The sequence below is a fragment of the Penicillium canariense genome (genome assembly GCF_028826845.1).
Source record: "Penicillium canariense strain IBT 26290 chromosome Unknown utg000006l_segment0_segment0, whole genome shotgun sequence".
Taxonomy (NCBI): Eukaryota; Fungi; Ascomycota; class Eurotiomycetes; order Eurotiales; family Aspergillaceae; genus Penicillium; species Penicillium canariense.
In genome coordinates this window covers 2,978,251-2,997,113 of record NW_026622733.1, presented here as the reverse complement: position 1 = coordinate 2,997,113, position 18,863 = coordinate 2,978,251, and the positions used below count along the sequence as shown (strand labels likewise).

Sequence of the window (18,863 nt, the reverse complement as noted above, 5' to 3'; positions counted from 1 at the left end):
GGCTATCTCTATATCCTGCTAGCTAAATCTGCCCGCTAGCCTACTTCGTACGACGCTTACGATCCCCTCTAATAGCCGTATATAGCCTCTGGCCTACGTCGCTTATATCGTCGACTTACCTTATCTATCGCTTATATCGTCGACTTACCTCTACCCTCCGATATAAATTCCTCCTCCTTCCTACTAACCTTCCTCCCTCGTTAACTACCCTCCCCCCTATTAATTTTATCTACTATTTTATTAATTTTATCTACTTTATTATCACTTATATCGCTTAAAGCCCCCCTTATATCTTAGGATATCTTCGTACGTTATTTTCCCCCTCGCTGACGATACTATAGCCTAAGAGAGATACGCTTACCCGACGGTACGTCTCTAGCGTATAGCTATAGTTACCTCCGCCTTACCTTATATCTAGATTAGATACTAACTCTACTATACGTACGATAGACTCTCTTACCCCTCTAGTCCCCTCTCCTCCCTATAGCCTACGGGTAACCCGTTCCCTAGCCCCCCGCCCCGTAACGACTCGGCTACCTAGTAGCTCGTCTAGCTCTACTAGCTAGTCTTTTAGTGTAAGTACGACCCCTAAGGTATCTCTCGTCCGCTGCCGATTACCGGCCGGTAGCTCGACTAGCTACTCTATAATCCTATATAGCGTCGGGTATTAGCCCTCCCTAGCTTCGAAGTCTACTTCGTATACGGACGTATTAATAGCTAGTAGATTACCTCGCAGCGCCCCTCCTATCTAAATACGCTATTTATTTAGTCTTATAGCGGCGAGCTCCTACGGGCTTACGATACCTATAATAACGCCGAGGATAGCCCGACCCCCTTCCCCTTCTACGTCCGACTCCCTCGCTACTTCGGTAGATACTACGGTAACTATAAGTGGCGGGATTATAGAAGCCGGTGCTCTATACGAGATAGCTAGCGTAATAATTAGGCCCGCCCTACCCGCTAGCTCGGTAGGCTAAGCCTCCCCGCCGCCCCTAGCGCTACTAGTATAGCCCCCTCGGCTAGCCTATCGATGCCTACCCTAGGTTCGGCGTAGAACCCTCTCCTAATTACCGATAATAGTAATAACGCCGGTTCGGATGAATATTAAGTAGTTAGTTACCCCCCTGATCCGCCCTATATACTATACGATATAGACTAATACTTTTTCTCCCTTATAGATATAGGATAGAGTAAGAATAGTCTAATTATAAGAGGGATAGATATACTTTATAGCTTAGCTAGTGATTTTATAAACTTTAGAATAAATCTAAATTAACTAAAATGCTTCTCTGAATTATCCTATAATTATAGCCCTAACTTAGTTATAGGGAATACGCTATCGTACGATATATTATAAAAGGCCTAGTTATAACCCTATTAAAATAATTTCCCCTAGATCTAGAGATTTAGAAACTACCCTTAGAAAGTCTAAATAAATCTAAATTAACTGAAATACTTCTCTAAATTATCCTACTATTATAGCCCTGACTTAGTTATAGGGAATGCGCTATCGTACGATATATTATAAAAGGCCTAGTTATAACCCTATTAAAATAATTTCCCTTAGATCTAGAGATTTAGAAACTACCCTTTAAAAGTCTAAATAAATCTAAATTAACTAAAATGCTTGTATAAATTATCCTGCTACTAAAATATAACTTAGTTATAGGGAATCCGCTGTCGTACGATGGATTATATAAGCCCCGGTCGTAACCCTATCAAAATAATTTCCCCTAAATCTTTATATTTCTAAACCCTATAACTACCCTTTAAAATTCTCTGTTTGTTCTAAAATTTAAAATAGGTAAAGATTAATGACTTAATTAAAACTTTTGAAATTTTGAGCTCGTACGATCCATAAAAGGTATGCCCATCCTGGGTCTGAAAATATGCCTATCCTACCCCCCCCCACTTTTTTTTACTATGGGAAAAATGACGCTAGGGTGCCCACTCTGGTAGGATGGGCACACCCCCGTTGGATAGACTAGGGTAGACCTAGAGACCTAGATAGAGATAGGGCCTACCTAGATAGGCTAAGGCTAATAAGCTTGTGCTGCTCTATAGTAGATATTATAGAAGGACTAGTAATCTGAATTAAATTAAAATATTTTATTACTATAGAGAATCTATAGTTTTACCTAGTATAGCTTAGTATATAGTAATATCTTACCTCGAGAGATAGTTATTAGTAAACCCTTACTACCCTAGCTACTAAGCTAAGTCCCCTAGATAGCCAGATCTCTAAGGCTAATAATATAGGTTTAGAAAAGCTAGCTAAAAAAGGGATAGCCTATCCGTACCCAGAAGTCTTGGCATCCCCCATCAAAAAATAATTCCTCTAACCCCAACACTCCTAGATTAGCCCCTTCTAGATAGAAATATTAGAATATTTTTTGATATCTAGGTCGATTAGGCTCTATTATTAAAAGATCAAAAAAAAGCGACCAAGAAATATCAATATTTAGGGTAGTTGGGGGGGGGGGCTACGTGTTTTTCCCGTAGCCCCCCCCCCCTGGACCCACTTCCTTAACTATGGTAGCCGGGGGGGGCTACGGGCCCGACTATATTTAGGGCTTTACATAAGCTAATAGCTAAGAATAGGTACCTATTACTATATATCTAGGAATTCGACGTATAAGAAGGAAGAAAAAGGGGCTTATATTTAGATAATAGAAGAAATTAGAGCGTAAATATAAAAGTTTACTACTAATACTATTAAAATACAGCTATTTAGCCTAAAAGCTTTATAGGTAATATTAGAGCCTGTCCTCCGTTACTATAATTATTTTTATATAGATACAATCAGTAGAAGAGGAATAGCTAGAAAGGGAAGTCTGTAGTAAAGAATTCGAAGAATTAATAGGGTAAAATAGGTAGGTCTACCCGACCGTAGCAGCCAATCAGAATACGCAAAAGTGCTACTCAAGTGTGCAAAGTGTCGGTTGTGTATATATATATTTGATGATGATTGATAGCTAGGTAGAGTCTAATATCATATTATATTAATATCTCTATATTATAGAAGAACTAGTAATCCGAATTAAATTAAAATATTTTAATAGTATAGAGAATCTATAGTTTTACCTAGTATAGCTTAGTATATAGGAATATCTTACCTAGAAAGATAGTTATTAGTTAACCCTTACTACCCTAGCTACTAAGCCTAGTCGCCTAGATAGCCATATCTCTAAGGCTAGAAATCTAGGTTTAGAAAAGTTGGCTAAAAGAGGAATAGCCTATCCGTACCTAGAAGTCTTGGCATCCCCCATCAAAAAATAATTCCTCTAACCCAACACTCCTAGATTAGCCCCTTCTGGATAGAAATATTATAATATTTTTTGATATCTAAATCAGGTAGTCTCTATCAGTAAAAGATCAAAAAAGAGCGACTAAGAAATATCAATATTTAGGGTAGTTAGGGGGGTACTGTATTTTTCCCGGTACCCCCCCCCTTAGACCCACTTCCTTAACCATGGGTACCAAGGGGGGGGTTGCGGGCACCGTGTGTATAGGCTAAAATTATTTCTTACTAAAGACCTGGGGGGGTGCGAGGGTATTAGGAAATGCACAGGCCTCAGGTATAAGTGGGGAAGGTTTTGTTATTTAGCTAATAATCTTCAATCAATTCTACTTTCTAATAGAAAGGACAGGATTTAAACTAGCACCACTTTCTGCGGCCTTACATTTTTAAACACTTGAATTTTAATTGTTATTTACTACCTCCATTTTTCCACTATGCTTTGTTAAACTTATAGTTTGGTAGTCCTTTATTTATCCAGGACTAGTTTATTTGATCCGATTAAAGTAGTAGATAATTAAATTAGTTAAGAATATATAGTAGCTGTGATAGCAATCCCTAAACTACCCTTGGCCCTCTTGAACAAATAAAATAGGGTAAATAAATAGAGTATTAATAAAGTAAAGCCATATTAACTTTGCTAATTTTTTTCAACTATACCACCATGCATTATCTCTACTATGCCCTAATGATAATCTCATGGTAAAAGGGGGCGTAGTTTAAGGGACCCTATACCTAGGTTATCTGTCCAGGAGAAATACTGAAGAAAAGGAGAGGGCTTATCACTCTAAGCCTTCGCTTATGAGAATTGGAGCTATTGTCGAAATATGTGGAGTGGTAACTTACCACTAAGAACGGGCTTATTCATCAAGCACCCAGGTTTCTTATGTCTTTGTATGTAATACTGGCTTACAGAGAAACTCAGGCTTTGTAACAGCCGAGTATCGGCCGCACGGACAGGAATACGTCCGTACAGACAGGGGATAGCTATTCAACAGGCAATCCCCCTGATTTTCTATCATCATCAATCTGATCAATAATCTCTCATCCCATTGGACATCTTTCGTACTAGCCCATACAGAAATAGCCCATTCTGTCGGCTATTAAACTTAGTTTGAATACTGAAAAAGGAAGTTTTATTCTCTACCAGAAAATACTTAGGAAGGATGGAGAAGCACTAGATGAAAATAAGGCTATTTAAGATTATCTATTCAACTATTCTGAGTGGTTAGATAGTAAGCTAAGCTAGGATACGTGTGTTTTTAAGTATCCGCACTAGTGGACCCAGGGCGACATTCTGGAACCCACAGAGACTTGAAAGTGTTAGGTGGCTTCCTTTCTCAGTAGTGATCGCCTAAGTGTGGAAACATGGGTGAAACACACAGCTACCCCTGACGCTAAACGACTAGCGGCCTCATGTGGCTGCCCACTAGCGGAGTTTGGTCAGGGGCAGCTGGTAACTTGTTCATGGGCTTTGGACCCCTAAATGACCCCCGAGAGACCCTCACTGACCCCAAAATGCGCCCCAGGTATCGCGGAGCGTTCCATAATAGGAAAAGCCAGCTCCATCAGGCTCGTCGCTGGGGCCAGTCAGGCTCTGTCCCGCACAACCTAAGTTTAAACCTAAGCTTATCAGGTTTATGTATTGTGTAGCCTTTAACTAGTCTAGAAGTGCTAAGGAACTTCCCAATGCCTATCCTCTACGTTGTGCCTGAGGGAACGAGCCTTACTATACATGCTGTCCACGTGGTTTAACATACGGAACTGGACAGATTAATTGCTACCATTGGCCATAGAGCATATAGTCTTTTCAACTGGTTTCTGTGTCGGAGTCGAGCCAGAACTTGGCGATACAGAATATTGGATAAGGATTTATTCTATATGTCATGCCATGTGAAAGGGAACTTGACAGAATATTGTCATCTTCATCTGCCGGTAGGCTCCCGATGGCCGTGCAGAGCATATACAGAAGTGATACATGAACAGAAATTCCCAGTCAAGCGAAACGCTCAGCCTTCATAGCGCGACCTACCAGCACGAGCTCGTCACAGCTCCTGCCGCATAGCAGGTACCTTTATAGTCAGGACATGAAAACCCCCGAAGAGCCGCTTGCTTGCACGCCGTGTTCCATTGATCTCCCATGATAGTATCCCACGAATTCTTCTTGACACACTTGACGAATTGATCCAATGGTCAGTGAGATTAGATTTGGAGGTTACTAGCTCAGACTTACCAATCTGTTGTTGCTTGCCTCGTACACAGTTGCGCCCAACTATTGAGATTGAGTCAGTTTAGCACAACTAAAGAAGTGGCGAGAAGAAGCCTCACATAATATGCATCCTTGTCGTAAATCTCACACGCTGCGGACGTGAGTCTACCGTCAGATACACCCTCGCTCAAGCAAAGGCATTCCTGATGGAGATTTGCCACCGTGCTATGGAGAGACTGTATTAATGACCACAATACCATACATCGTGGTTTTAGCCATACCTCGAGGCAAAAGTGATACATGAGATAACAAGAACTTTGAGTAGCTGCATGGCCGCGACTTTGCATGTAGTGAAGAGCTTGCAAGGAGGGAGATTGCGAGAATTCAGAGAAGCATAGTCATGAAAGAACTTTAGGACGACATCTAAGTACTTTATATAATTTTCTACTTCAAAATTGAGATTCGCTTAGGGAAACTTACTAGTACCCTAATCGTGCCTCGGCAAGCGAATAAGTCAATGCGATTCGGTCTTGACAAGAGAGATAAGAAATTTCCCCGACCAGCTTCTTTGTCTCAGATTAACAATCTCCCAGTCCATTCTACCGGCGAACTAGCAGATCACGCGTAGTCGGCTCTATCGTTCAAGATTCCAAGTTTGGTCAACCGACTACTTTAGCCACCTCAGCTCTTATCAGCTTCGTCTCTCTGTAAAGAAATAAGGTTTCCATGATATCTCACTGGATCAATGATATAAAAGATCAGTCTGATAAGTGGCCATTTAGGATAGACTAGTACAAGCAAGCGCCCCGGAAAATCTAGCAGGATTCACTAATAAAGTGAAAACCTTAAAACACTAACTGGGCAGTCAGTGCTGAAGGATGACGGGATTTTACAAAGTGTCTCACTCTATCACGCTAGCCGTATCTCTTATCTTTTTCTCGATACAGCCTTTACCTAATTAACAACTTCTGAACCATATCTGGTACTCATGAAATCCTTCATCTGACCCCTGATTGCGCATATCTCCTTATCTAACGGTGGGCACAGATATTATGAGATGTCCTGTATTGCGAAAGTATCATGAGCTAGCAAGATGGTGTCAAATGGCGGTCGCACAGCTCGTATCCAAAGTAAATTCCCAATGATACGGATCCTTGGCTGGAAGCAAAATGTTTCATTTGGTCCTTGAAAATTCCGACTTCCGATGCACCAGGACCCACGGATATCTATCGGCGTTGATTAAATAGTGAGGTGGGTCAAGCGAAAGCCAGGTCACAAGGAGAGACTGCAGGCAACCGTTTCTATAAATTGGAGCTCAAGAGGACATTTGCATCATCCATCAGCTTGTTCAAACTTTACTTAGAATTGTTCACTATTCAAAACATCATGGTCCTTTCCCGCCTCTTCCTTGCCTTGGGCGGCCTTGCACTCGCCGCAGGCGCTGCTATCCCCTCTTTCAACACCAGCGACGTCACAGGTACCAATTGGCTCTTGAATGGCAATGTCCTCCTTTGGGGTCACGACGGCCGAACTCAAGCTATCACGCACGCTGAGTGGGAGGAGCTGAAGACCAACCTCACTGTGGGACCGCCACCCCCGCCACCCAACTGGAATGTCACACGTCCAGCTCGCAATGACACACACGGCCTGCAAGCCCGTGGGGCGTGCGAAGGAATTGCGGAGTTGCAAATCCTTGAAACCCAGACATTCGTCAACTGGGATGTGCAAGTGTCGCCTGTTGTCGGTAACCAATATGACCAAGCATATGTCTCCATGGCTGAGGGCTATTCAATCTCAAACGCCATTGCAATCTCTATACAAGCCTGGTATGGACCCCTCAGCAAGGTGCTGACACTTGTGTTGGGAGTCACCTACACCAGGACTTGGACCACCAGTACTACTGAAACCATTGCCGATTATGTGCCTGCAGGTTTAAGTGGACTTATTGTCAGCAACCCAGTGACCGTACGTCGGTATGGCAACTATATTGAAGGCTGCTACGATGACCCAACTTATAACTGGTATTCGGCGGATGAGCAAATTCCTCATACCTACCAGTCTGTGGACTGGGTCCAGGGAGCTTTCAGGTTGTGCGCGAGCAAGGATTACCCCGTGCCTTTCTGCGAGGGCAACGGTTTCCATTATTAAGCTACACGGCATTCGATCTCGTCAAACAAGGTGGCTTTTGCGGAACGGATTACTTAGGGCTCTATCCAGCTGATAGGCGAAGTATTGGGGTATTGGGTACCTTGCTGTGTTGTTTGGATATACGAGATGGAAGGAACTGCTCCGAGGAAATAGGAATGTATGCTAGCGATTACGGCGCATTGATATGTATATAGCTCAGCTATATGTTGGAGAAACTGAATCAAAATACTAATCTATATGCCTACTTGAATGGTTTTCCTTCTAGATTAAATCTGGAAGCTTCGAAAGTTAGTATGCCAATATGAACTGCACATGGAAACAGGACAGAAGAATACAAAGGGGGGTTCTAGAAAAGAAGAGCAGGGTGAGGCAGGGGCGGGATGGAGATAATGCTTAACAAAGCTTAAATATACTTATCCGACCACGTGTTCGTATATCCCCGTGCGGGACCCGATAAGGGGATTCACACGTGTGGCCACGAAGGAATCCTCATAATCTCCACTTACTCCAGCCTCCTTCTAATGTCGCCATCGACCCGCACGATGGCTACTTATGGCGAGATGTCCTTGCCCCCGTGGAGGCTTCCATACGAAGACCCCCGACATTGAGAATGTCCTTAGAAATTCACAACAGGTTGATTGACAAAATCTATGATTTATTAGCAAAGGTGGCTATCCACGCTCTACTAACCCCTGAAGACTTCATGGATCTATAGAAGTAATAGGGCTGGAATCTCGGGATGAATAGAATCCTTTTTATTGCATGAGGGTGCTACAGCTGGCGTAAAATTAGAAGCCGTTAATACCAAGCCTGAATAAAGCCGAAGCCTTGGTGACTGGAAAAGACAAATGGCTAGAGAGTCACAATTTATAAAGGGGATTGGTTCGTATTTTCTTTTTCTTTTCTTGTCTGATCTAGAGTCCTTGGAAGCTATTTTTTTAATGTATTTTATGCCTGACTTCACAAAACACCCGATGCGACTAGACCTCGGCAAGGACCGCCAAGACCTGCTCTTGGCGGTCCGAATATAGAGCTCTAATGACCGCCAAGATATTTTTCCAAGTATAAATATACATAGAGTACCCTAATTAGGAAACTATTTACTTATAAATCAGTATTTATGTATTATTATACGTCTTGGCGGTCCTTATAGCGGTCCTCCTAGCGGTCCTGGTCCTAAGATTTGGGACCGGACCCGGTCTTTGCCGAGGTCTAGATGCGACTTGAGTACTACTATTACTACTCATACGATAAGAGGAGCCTGTCGCAGGATAGACCCACAAATTGAGGATGGGCGAATATGGTTCAACACTCTGTTACCGGTAGCATTCAACAACTAGCTGAGTTTGGATGAGCATACAGGTTGATAAGGAAGTGGAACAAGACAGGCATGAGTGAACTGGGGCACCAAAACCACCGATATTCTGACATTGATGTCAGCTTAGCAAGTAACGGGATATTTCAGCCGAGTTGAAGTGGTCGTTAGATTGGTAGATTCAATCGCCACCTCCATACTAGCGTATACGATCAAGTTGCCCCGTTGACATGTTCTGCCGGTTTTACTACTAGAGGTGACTAACTGAATGATAAGATTAGCTCTTTCACTAAGGGGAAACGCGCGTGGATCTTGTGGACAAGAGCCTATAGATAACCAAAAAGGTAAATAGGGTAAGATATAGGCCGCATAGGCGTAGATCTATCTGCCTTCCATAATACTAGTGCAATGTTTATACCCCTGGGCACGCTCTGATAGCTAAAACCTTTCTAGAAGGTAGTTATTACCTCCCTCCACATGTAATCAAACGCTAAAATAGCACTAAAATATAAAGCCGCATGCAACGGATCGTCTAGATCCTGCGCTCTGCCCTGGGCTTTGGCTCCCTGAGATAGACACACTAACTTGGGTGGCTTTTAGGTCTATTCTTATCGTATCACAGAACTCCATTCCACAAATCGTATTCTAATCAAAACATTCTAGATCAAATAGATAGCCAGGGGATAGATTACCCCACTAACCCCTGAGATAAACTTTCGAAGGAATATGTTGAAACATGGAGCGATAACTTACCGGCAACTGATAGGTCACACATAGGTACAGTAGGCCCACATTTGTTAGGTATTTGTATGTAATTATGGATTAGTCATGAACTCAGGCTTTGTAATCGCCGAGTACCGGACGCACAAGGGGGGGGTATCGTCAACATCTCTCCCCTGATTTTCTTCTCCGATCAATCAATCTTGTCATCCTAATTTGATTCCGCTTGATCATTCTTTATGGTTGCATACTAGGCTGTACAGTTTCAACTTGCTGCGACAGAATATCATGATTCTCCTATTTGATTAAGTAGATCGCAGTGTGTCTCCCAAGGTTTTCCTTAGCCCACACATGCTTGAGCTCTCTGTTCTTGACGGGCAGTTTATCTAAATCCCTAGTATTTCTTCTACTATAACTATAGTAAGGGTGCAGCACATCAAGAAATTCAAACATAGAAATAGTAATACCTCTACTTCCAGCGATATATGTACGTTTATTGGTTTGCGTACTTAGTAAACCTATTCGTGCGCCCCATATCATACAGTAACATTCGATACGAACGAATTAGCGGAGCGTCAACTCGAAATATAATTCTGTTAAATGGTGCTCAGTGTCACATACTCTGAGACTAGATCCGGATCCTATATACACCATTCCTCTCCTCTATTTCCTAGTCTTTGCCTTTACTTCTATACTCTCGTCCCGCACTCGTCTCTAGTTCAGAAAGATGTTCCTCACAAGTCTGACCATCGGTGCGTCTTCCCTTGCTCTTGCAAGAGCTGGGCACTATAACCTACACTATTCCAACTAGTTCTGGGGCGAGTGCTACAGCTCTCGACCCTTCCCCAGTTGGTATCTCGTAAGTTTCTCCTCTCGAGTTCCTCAAGGCTGCGTCTAAAAATTTGCTCACAGGATTGAGTTCTTCATATTTCCATCGTATATGAAGATTGTAACGGGAACATTGCAATGTCCTTCAAAATTTCGAGAGAATGAGCGGTACATGGCCACCGATGCGAATCGGTGGGACAACCCAGGATCGTGCTACCTATGATCCAGAAAGCCCATATCGTTTATTCTGCCGAGAAATCTACAGGCGCGCCAGCTAGCTTAACTTTTGGGCCGTCCTTCATGTCTTTCGCAAACACATATCCTGCATTGGTATGTGATCTTGTAAATGGCCAAAGTGGAGTTTAATTGATAACGCTAGGCCTTAACTGTGGCAATGATAACTTGGAGAATACTATTGCGGCAGCTCAGGTAGCTAAAACCAGAATGAAGAATTTGAGGGCAATAGAGTAGGGAAACGAAGCAGAATGTACTGAGCTCGCCTTCTTGAAACCCTTTCCAACAATATCACTAACAATTTCCAGATTGGTGGGGCGCTAGGCAACCGATTGCAGTTGCTGCCGGGACTTGAACCACAGCAAAGGATGCTGCACCTCAAGACGACTGGGACATCCGTGTCGGAAAAGCCCTATCCTCGACTATAATCATCCAAGCAGGAAATTCAATGAGGGACCGCCTACATGGGGAGCTGCTGAACTCATCGAGACTGAGAATGCTGAAGCTCGGTCATATGTGTATGACTACGCACATCATAAATATCCGGGAGAAGCTGTAAGCAGCCTCATGAACCATGTCAACATTGCCAGAAATGTCGGTTGATCTGTCGAAGATGTTGCAGCAGCCAACAGGGTCTGAAAGGAGTATTTCTTTGGGGATACCAATTCCGGTAAGCCATGAAGACTCCCTTTGCTCACTATGAATGAGAACTGACCTCTGAATAAGTCGCTGGGGCGGTGCTGACACTGTCTCTCCCACATTCGGTGCCGGCCTTTGGAACTTGGATTACGGTCTCAAGGTAGCTGTGACTAATATGAAGCGCACGTACTTCTATCACGGTACCCTCGGGGCCTGCTATTATTGCTGGTGGGGAAGATACACAATAGCATCGCCATACTATGGTGCTTATGTGGCAACTGCGGCTATAGCGGGAGGTTCTTACATAGCAGCCCTTGACGATGGGTCGACAAACCATGCCACATACGTGATCTACGACTCAACTAAGAAACCTCTCCGGGCGGTATTGATCAATTCTGACTATTATGAGACTGGAACCGGAGGAAGTCAAGCTTTATTCTTAAGGGCTTGACAGCAAGTGTTAAAGCGAAGAGACTTCAGCAGTCAATTCACTTAGCAGAGTGGACCGAGGTTCGTCGTCAACTTTTGAAGGCCAGACTTTCGCGGACATCACTTGTGACATCAGGAGGACTGAGGATTTTGAGACAATGCTGTATACACGGAGAGGCAATCTTTACTGTGAAGTCTTCAGAAACATTGTTGATCTAACTCCAGTAGGTTATGCTGGTACCACTAAGCATCCAGCACAGCCGGTAATATATAAATCTTCATGTGCGATTCTTTGAACCCATTGATTGATGCGGGAATAAATGTTACATCGCATATCTGACTTTCCAACAAGGGACAATGGTGAAGGTGTTGATGATATGACCTAATGGGCACAGTCGTATTTCCCAGGGCACGTAACCAGATATCAGGTTCTTTGTTACTATTATTATACCTACGCGTCGTCCCCCATTTCCTATACCATTTCCTGTCCAACCATCACTGTATGTAGATATCTAGCATAGCATATGCGAATATCATCATCTGTCCAGTTATATCAAGGTCAAATATTCTACATATGGATCTGGGTAGAGATATTAAAATCCAGCTCAATTAGACCAAGAAATGACCAAGGCGAGAGAGGAGTAGAGCCAATAGATGTCATCATAAACATATATCATAGTACAAGGTTAACATAATGTTAGTTTGGTAACTCTTGACTCATATAACCACGTTGAGTCAAACCATAATTTATCAGGAAGGTTAGCGTTTGATACATAAATCTAGGATAAAAGGACTTGGAGCAGATGCAGATACAGGTAGGATCGTTTATTCATTCATGGTTTGTTATCGTGGCTTTCTGAATACACCGTAACTCTTGCCCCAATCCGATTCTCAAGAAGTGTAATTTCAAAAGTTGTGCGTCTGGTTTATTTTTGGGTCTCGAACCACTAGATTTCTTATAGCTTTATCTTGTATTCTCAACTCTTCCATGCTCTAGGTTTTGCGGTCATCCTGACCTCACAATGTTGAGCTTCTGCTCACGGCTTGTTTTGAGATTTGATTAATGTCGACATTTCAGTTAATGTTTCTAATATGTAAAAGGCCCCAGTGACTCGATCATTTCAATGAAATTATGGGCCTGACTCTTTATGTCCTCTTGACGCTCTTTGTCCAGCACCGACTGCGAATCTTGTTTTCTCTGACGCGCTTTTATCTTTTTCAAGACTCATTCTTTTTGTAAAAATAATCCTTTGTTGTTAATGGTTATTTTTGGCCTCCCCTAGCTGGCATCTTTTCACGCAAGTCACGCCGTTCTCAGGGTCTCTCCCTACTGTGACTGCCGGCCTGTCTCGTAGAACCGAGTTCTTAATGGGGGGGACAAGTTTCCGTTTCAAACCATTCCTTTCCCGTCAAGCTCCCATTCAGAACGGATGATGGTCGTACTTCTCAAGATGTGAACCTATGAGCATTGAGAATGAGCACACTTAAATGGGACACTCTATACTAATCGTGACACTTCAGCTTTGTGTAGTACCTTAGGATTGTGACGCATGACAGCACGATGAGGGACTGGGAGAGCGAAGGCCCTGTGGTCAAATGACTCGGAGATCACCCAAGGGACACGTGAAGAAGCAAGCACCTGATTGGACTAACCTGATGGGGCCCGTTTGCATGGGAGCTCTCTACATAATAGCGGACACACACCCCATGGTTTCTTCCTTCTTCACTTTAGTTGTTTTGTTGAATGCACCTGGTTCATTTCCAGCCTGGCTCCTTCGTAACAAGGATATATACTTTAGTCTAGTAGAATATCTTAATAAAATCGATGAACAGCAGGAGAGGTAAGGGTAAGAGAGTCTGGAGTTTAGCGCCAATTGGTTACTAAGTATTAATAGCTAGGAGATATTCCTCTTATAATTTTATATAAATGTTCTATGTTATCATTTATATAATACATAAACTGATGTAAATGCAGAGGAGTGTGGTTAATCATATGTTAACAATTCGCCTTCTAATAAGCAAGGTTCCCCGTAGGATTAGATATAACTCTACCTACAGACCAGATTTCATTTCGGATAGTAATGGTGAATCATACTTATATATACTAATACCTCCTACTATGTACCTAACTCATGTCGCAATCCATGGAGGTATAAAAGCCCCGAATGAGATAACTATGATGCGTACAATGGAAGCAGCTTAGACAGCTGGCACCTGTCCAGTTGTCTGCCAGCAATACAGAGGTCGATGATTACGACGTAAGCTTACTGATACTTCCTCGGTTAAATAGTTGGAGTGCCATCGACCTGTCCCTCCCTCTCTTTCTAGGGTGTTACTACACTTCGGAGCCATAGATTTTGTAGAAGAAATGCCATCCTGTTGTAACAAGCCTTTTTATAGTTTGATATTCTTTTTATCCTTCCTTAATCTATGCTTTGAAATGGGTAATATGGAATTTTCTCCTCAGAAGACCTGTATTCTTTTGAGCCAGCTTAGATTGATACTACACCAGACCTTTCTGTAACTTGCCATTTGTATTTTAATACATGGTTGGTATTAATAACCATTCATAATGGAGCCTTACTAACTAGTGAGCTGCATATTCTTGAATGCTACGTGCTGAATATCGGTGCGGGTCATAATCGAAATATTAACCTGAAAGGACATATAATGACAAAAGAATAGAGATGGAACTCAGGTTAGCAACAAGGATTTTTTCTAGGTTCTGCAGTGTTTGGTTTTGATTTCTGTGGCTCTCAGTCGCCTCTCTCAGTAGCCGTCACTCGTGTAGGCTAAATTAAGGTGGACTTGGCTAATCATTGTCAATAAGAAAGTACACGGTGAGGATTATGAAGGAGCCCTACCCGCATTCCTACGCAAGAAATCAAGTATATCGTGTTTGCCTTACGCCATGGGGGTATAAAACTGCAGACATTTAGACCGAGCTGTTATTTTTCAGCTGCTCGTTTCTCCGCCTCTACTAAAGCCGTGAAGACTAACTTGGAAAATATTACAACGTTCATCTAGAGTGATTTTGAGCATCAAGGAGTTCGCGGGATAGAGTTACGAGGTATGAGAATATATTTACTCCTGCTAAAATCTGGACGCGCCAATCTCTATGCAGTCAAGTTCGTGTAATACAGTGGACTAACAGTGGTCCACCAAAATACATGGGCTCAAGGGCGCGGAAATAGATAGTATCTTAACTATATAGACACGAGTGTCGCTTTGTATTGTATTATAGCTGCTAAGTGGGTGGTCCGTTAACTAGCTGAGAGTCTTTGGATCTAGGTTTAATTTCATTGCACCGTAAATTCTGTCACAAGATTACCTGAAGGGTCTCGCGAGGGCAGCTACGATATGATCAACTAGCAGTAAATCATGCTGCAAGAACCTCTCGTGGAAACTCTCTCAAGGTCTCCTGCCCAAGGGAGACATCTCCTTGTAGTACGGAGATAGATACGCAAAATCTGACTTGCCTGATTCTGCCAAATGATGGCCCCAGATGGCGCGTCCCTTGATGTGACAGGATTGCCAGCTTGTCGATCTCCATTGAGGATAAGGTTAGATTAACCACATTTATGGTTCGTTCGTGTCGGTTGGGCGATTATCACAGCATCTCTCCGCCGATTTTGTATCCAAACAGGATGCGTTAATTAATACTCAGGCGAACCTGTTGTGAAGATCAAGGATTTCCCGACCATTGAGACCAATGCAATCTGCCACCTGTCCTTGATAAAGTCTCAAAGTCTCGAAGTAAATTTATTGGATTTCTTTACGTTATAAATTAGCCCTAAAATATGTAAGTATATGTAATTATAATTCTAGGCCGTAACAGTTTGTGGAGAGAAGGAGTAGTTTCGGTAAATTCTTCCATGTCTCATGTGCTTTACGTTCTTTCGCCACTTCTCTCGACTCATCTACTTATCTCTGCTCATTCTTTAAGGTCCATAATTCAAAGACTACCTGATTAGTTTGGAAGTTATACCCTTAAAGTTCTAAAGTCGCTTTAGTAAGGCACAGGACCTGCATAGTATGCGAAGTATACGGAATACAGTTTTGTTATCAGAGTAGATAAATGAAACTTTTAGTCATTAACGCTCACATAACTAGTTACCTCGTTGGATCTGATTAGTTATTAAGCAGTGTAAACAGCACATACATGGAGGGTTAAGACTGATCATATGGCAAGGACAGTACAGCGGCATCAAGGATAGTCCTAGACCTCGGTAGAGTCCATATATAGACAGTCCACTAATATCCATAGGCGGACAGGATAAGGGGGTGTCCGCCCACTGTCCAAACCTGCCAGCCCAAACCCGCCCATGCGGGGTATTTATACACAAATATGCTTATAATCTTGCTGAATAATCATATTTATTAGACTGCAGTAATATCCTTAATATCTATAGATATCTATATATCCTCTCCGTAAATTACGGATATAGTATATTACCTAATATCCGTAATCCTTAATTTTGTAGATATAGTATACTACCTAATATCCTCTAGATATTTAAGGATATCTAGTAGATATTAAATAGGCTAAATATACCTAGCTTTATAATCTTTTTAAGTATATATTATTTATATAGTTTCCTATATATTTTTTAAGTAATTATAGTATAATTATTATTTTTAAAGATTTTAATTTAGTAAATATAATTCTATTATTTCTATATAATATCTACTATCTTAAATTAATCTAAAATCTATTAGGTAACCTAGGTTATTTCTAAATTTACCCTAACTATCCCTATATATCTCTATCTATTAGTATTTCTAAAAAGCTATTATTATTATTATTAAAAGATTTAGATAATTGTTTCTTTAATTATTTATACTATAATTATTTATTTTAATTATTAGACTTTTTATTATCTAAATTATTATTATAGCTCTCTATTTATTATATATTTTTTATATTAGGCTTTTAATCTTTTTTTTATTATTACTAATTAACTTAAGAGTTTTAAGCTAAGATATTAGTTTCTAAGCTTAATCTAATAATATAGCTTTTTTAATAGAGAGATACTTTTTAATAATCTCTATCTCTTTTTATTTAATATTAAAATTAGTTATAAATTAATAAAATATTAGTCTTTAGATAGTATTTAGTTTTAATTAACTATAATAATAGTAGTAAATATTATAAGTATAATTAAATAATTACTTAATATTTATATTACTAGCTAGAATTAAGAGAATATTTTATACTATTTTTATAAAAATAAAGAATTTATATTTATAGTTTTTCTAGAATACTCTAAGCTTTTAGTTTTTAATCCTATAGATAAGATATTTTATAATCTTATTATTTTTAGGTTTTAAAAGCTTATTTTATAGCTAGTTCTAAGAAATATAAATAGTATTAAAATTACTATAATTATTATCTAAAGTATTTCTAGTAATATCTTATAAGACTATAGTATCTAAATTATAGTAAAATATCTTTTTATATTAATAAAACTCTTATTTAAGAACTTTATAATAGTAATTAATATAGTTAATTTTATTTTACTAGTCTAATAATATAAAATATCGAAGTTTCTTTAATAAATAAAAGATTATTATAAATATATAGATATTACTATATAATTTATAATTAGTAATAGTATAGTATTTTAAGAGTTTTTATTTAGTAATCTAAAAAACCTAAAATATATATTTTTTTTAGATAATATCTTTATTTTTTAACTTACTCTTAGTTTTATTAAGATAAAAAAAAACTTATTATTAAAAACTAGAGATATTATATATATAATAATATCTCTAGTTTTTAATAATATAGTAATAAAATTAAAAAAAGACTTTATAAAAAAAAGAAGATATTTAATCTATTACTATTTTTCTTAATTAAATTTAAAATATAGATATTAATAATCTATATAATACTAATTATAGAATAGTTATAGTTTTTTAGCCTAATTAAATATTATAAAAATTAAATTCTATTATATTTAGATATCCTAAATAGAGACTAGATAAAGCTTTTTAGTTTATAGAGCTATAAATATTTCTTAGTATTATAGATTTATATTAATAAAGACTATAAAACCTTAGATCTTAGATTTTTTTATTAGAATAAACTTAGAAATTTTAAGAAGATAAAGAACTTATTTTCTTTAAGATATCTATAATTTTGAGATAACGGGAGTGTAAGAGCATGTTCTGTTATTATCGTAAGCGAATGTGTCTATAAGGATATAAGTGCGGTTAAATATGGCAGAAGGTACCCGTAAGGGGCCGAACATGTAAGATTAAAGGAAGGTAAAGTACGCCTAGGATTATATCCTCCCCTACTTAATAAGACTCGACCCGAGTCTACTGTGTAAAATCAGTCCTTATCGGACCCGAAAGTGTGCTAGCACACATGAATATATACGTAGATAAAAGAAAAGTGGCCGGTCGCGGCTAAACTGTGGTTAAACTGTGGTATAAAAGTACCCTACTAAACTACCTAGGGTACCTATCCGTAGGTAACCCGACGTATTATGTGATACCCTAGTAGTTACGGAGGTGTTATGTGACGTATTAGTACGTAGAAATACCCCCTATAGCAGATAAACGTAAATAGAGGTAATATTTCTGTTTTCGGATATAAAGGGACGTATTAGCTAAAAATATTAATAAAGATACAGCGTATTAGGTAAATAAACGGCTTAAATAACGGCCTAAGGCTAGTAGGCGCCCTAAGGCTATCTACGTATCCGATATAAATATTATTAGATCCCCTACCGTCTACCGTCGCTCGTTAACGCCTATCTCATCTACCCTACGTAAGTTTCTATTAATTTTATCGGTCGTCTATCTCTAAATATACCAGAATTAGCTACCCTGACGTGTTCGGCTGCTAGATACCTTAGGGAGAGCCTTCCTAACGTATACAGCTGGTAGATACTGCGGGGATAGCTTTTCTAATATATATAGCTATTAGGCACTCTAGGAATAGCCTTCCTGTAGTGTACTACTATTAGGTACTTCTAGAAATAGCCTTCCTACTACGCCCTGCTATTAGTACTTTAGAAATAGTCTTACTGATA

The 18,863-nt window shown here is 40.0% G+C and overlaps 2 protein-coding genes across 2 annotated transcripts; both read left to right on the top strand.

The window, feature by feature from the left end:
• Positions 1-6,893: 6,893 nt before the first annotated feature.
• N7482_009029 (uncharacterized protein) lies at positions 6,894-7,655 on the top strand (the record flags this gene model as incomplete). The annotated part of the gene is made up of 1 exon (XM_056691153.1): positions 6,894-7,655. The coding sequence occupies one exon, from the start codon at positions 6,894-6,896 to the stop codon at positions 7,653-7,655; it is 762 nt and encodes a 253-aa protein (XP_056540918.1).
• Positions 7,656-10,417: 2,762 nt separating this feature from the next.
• Positions 10,418-11,842, top strand: N7482_009028 (Beta-glucuronidase; the record flags this gene model as incomplete). Its single annotated transcript, XM_056691152.1, has 5 exons — positions 10,418-10,442; positions 10,502-10,549; positions 11,115-11,307; positions 11,375-11,422; positions 11,479-11,842. 5 exons carry the CDS (start codon positions 10,418-10,420, stop codon positions 11,840-11,842), a joined length of 678 nt encoding a protein of 225 aa, XP_056540917.1.
• Between the last annotated feature and the right edge of the window lie 7,021 nt (positions 11,843-18,863).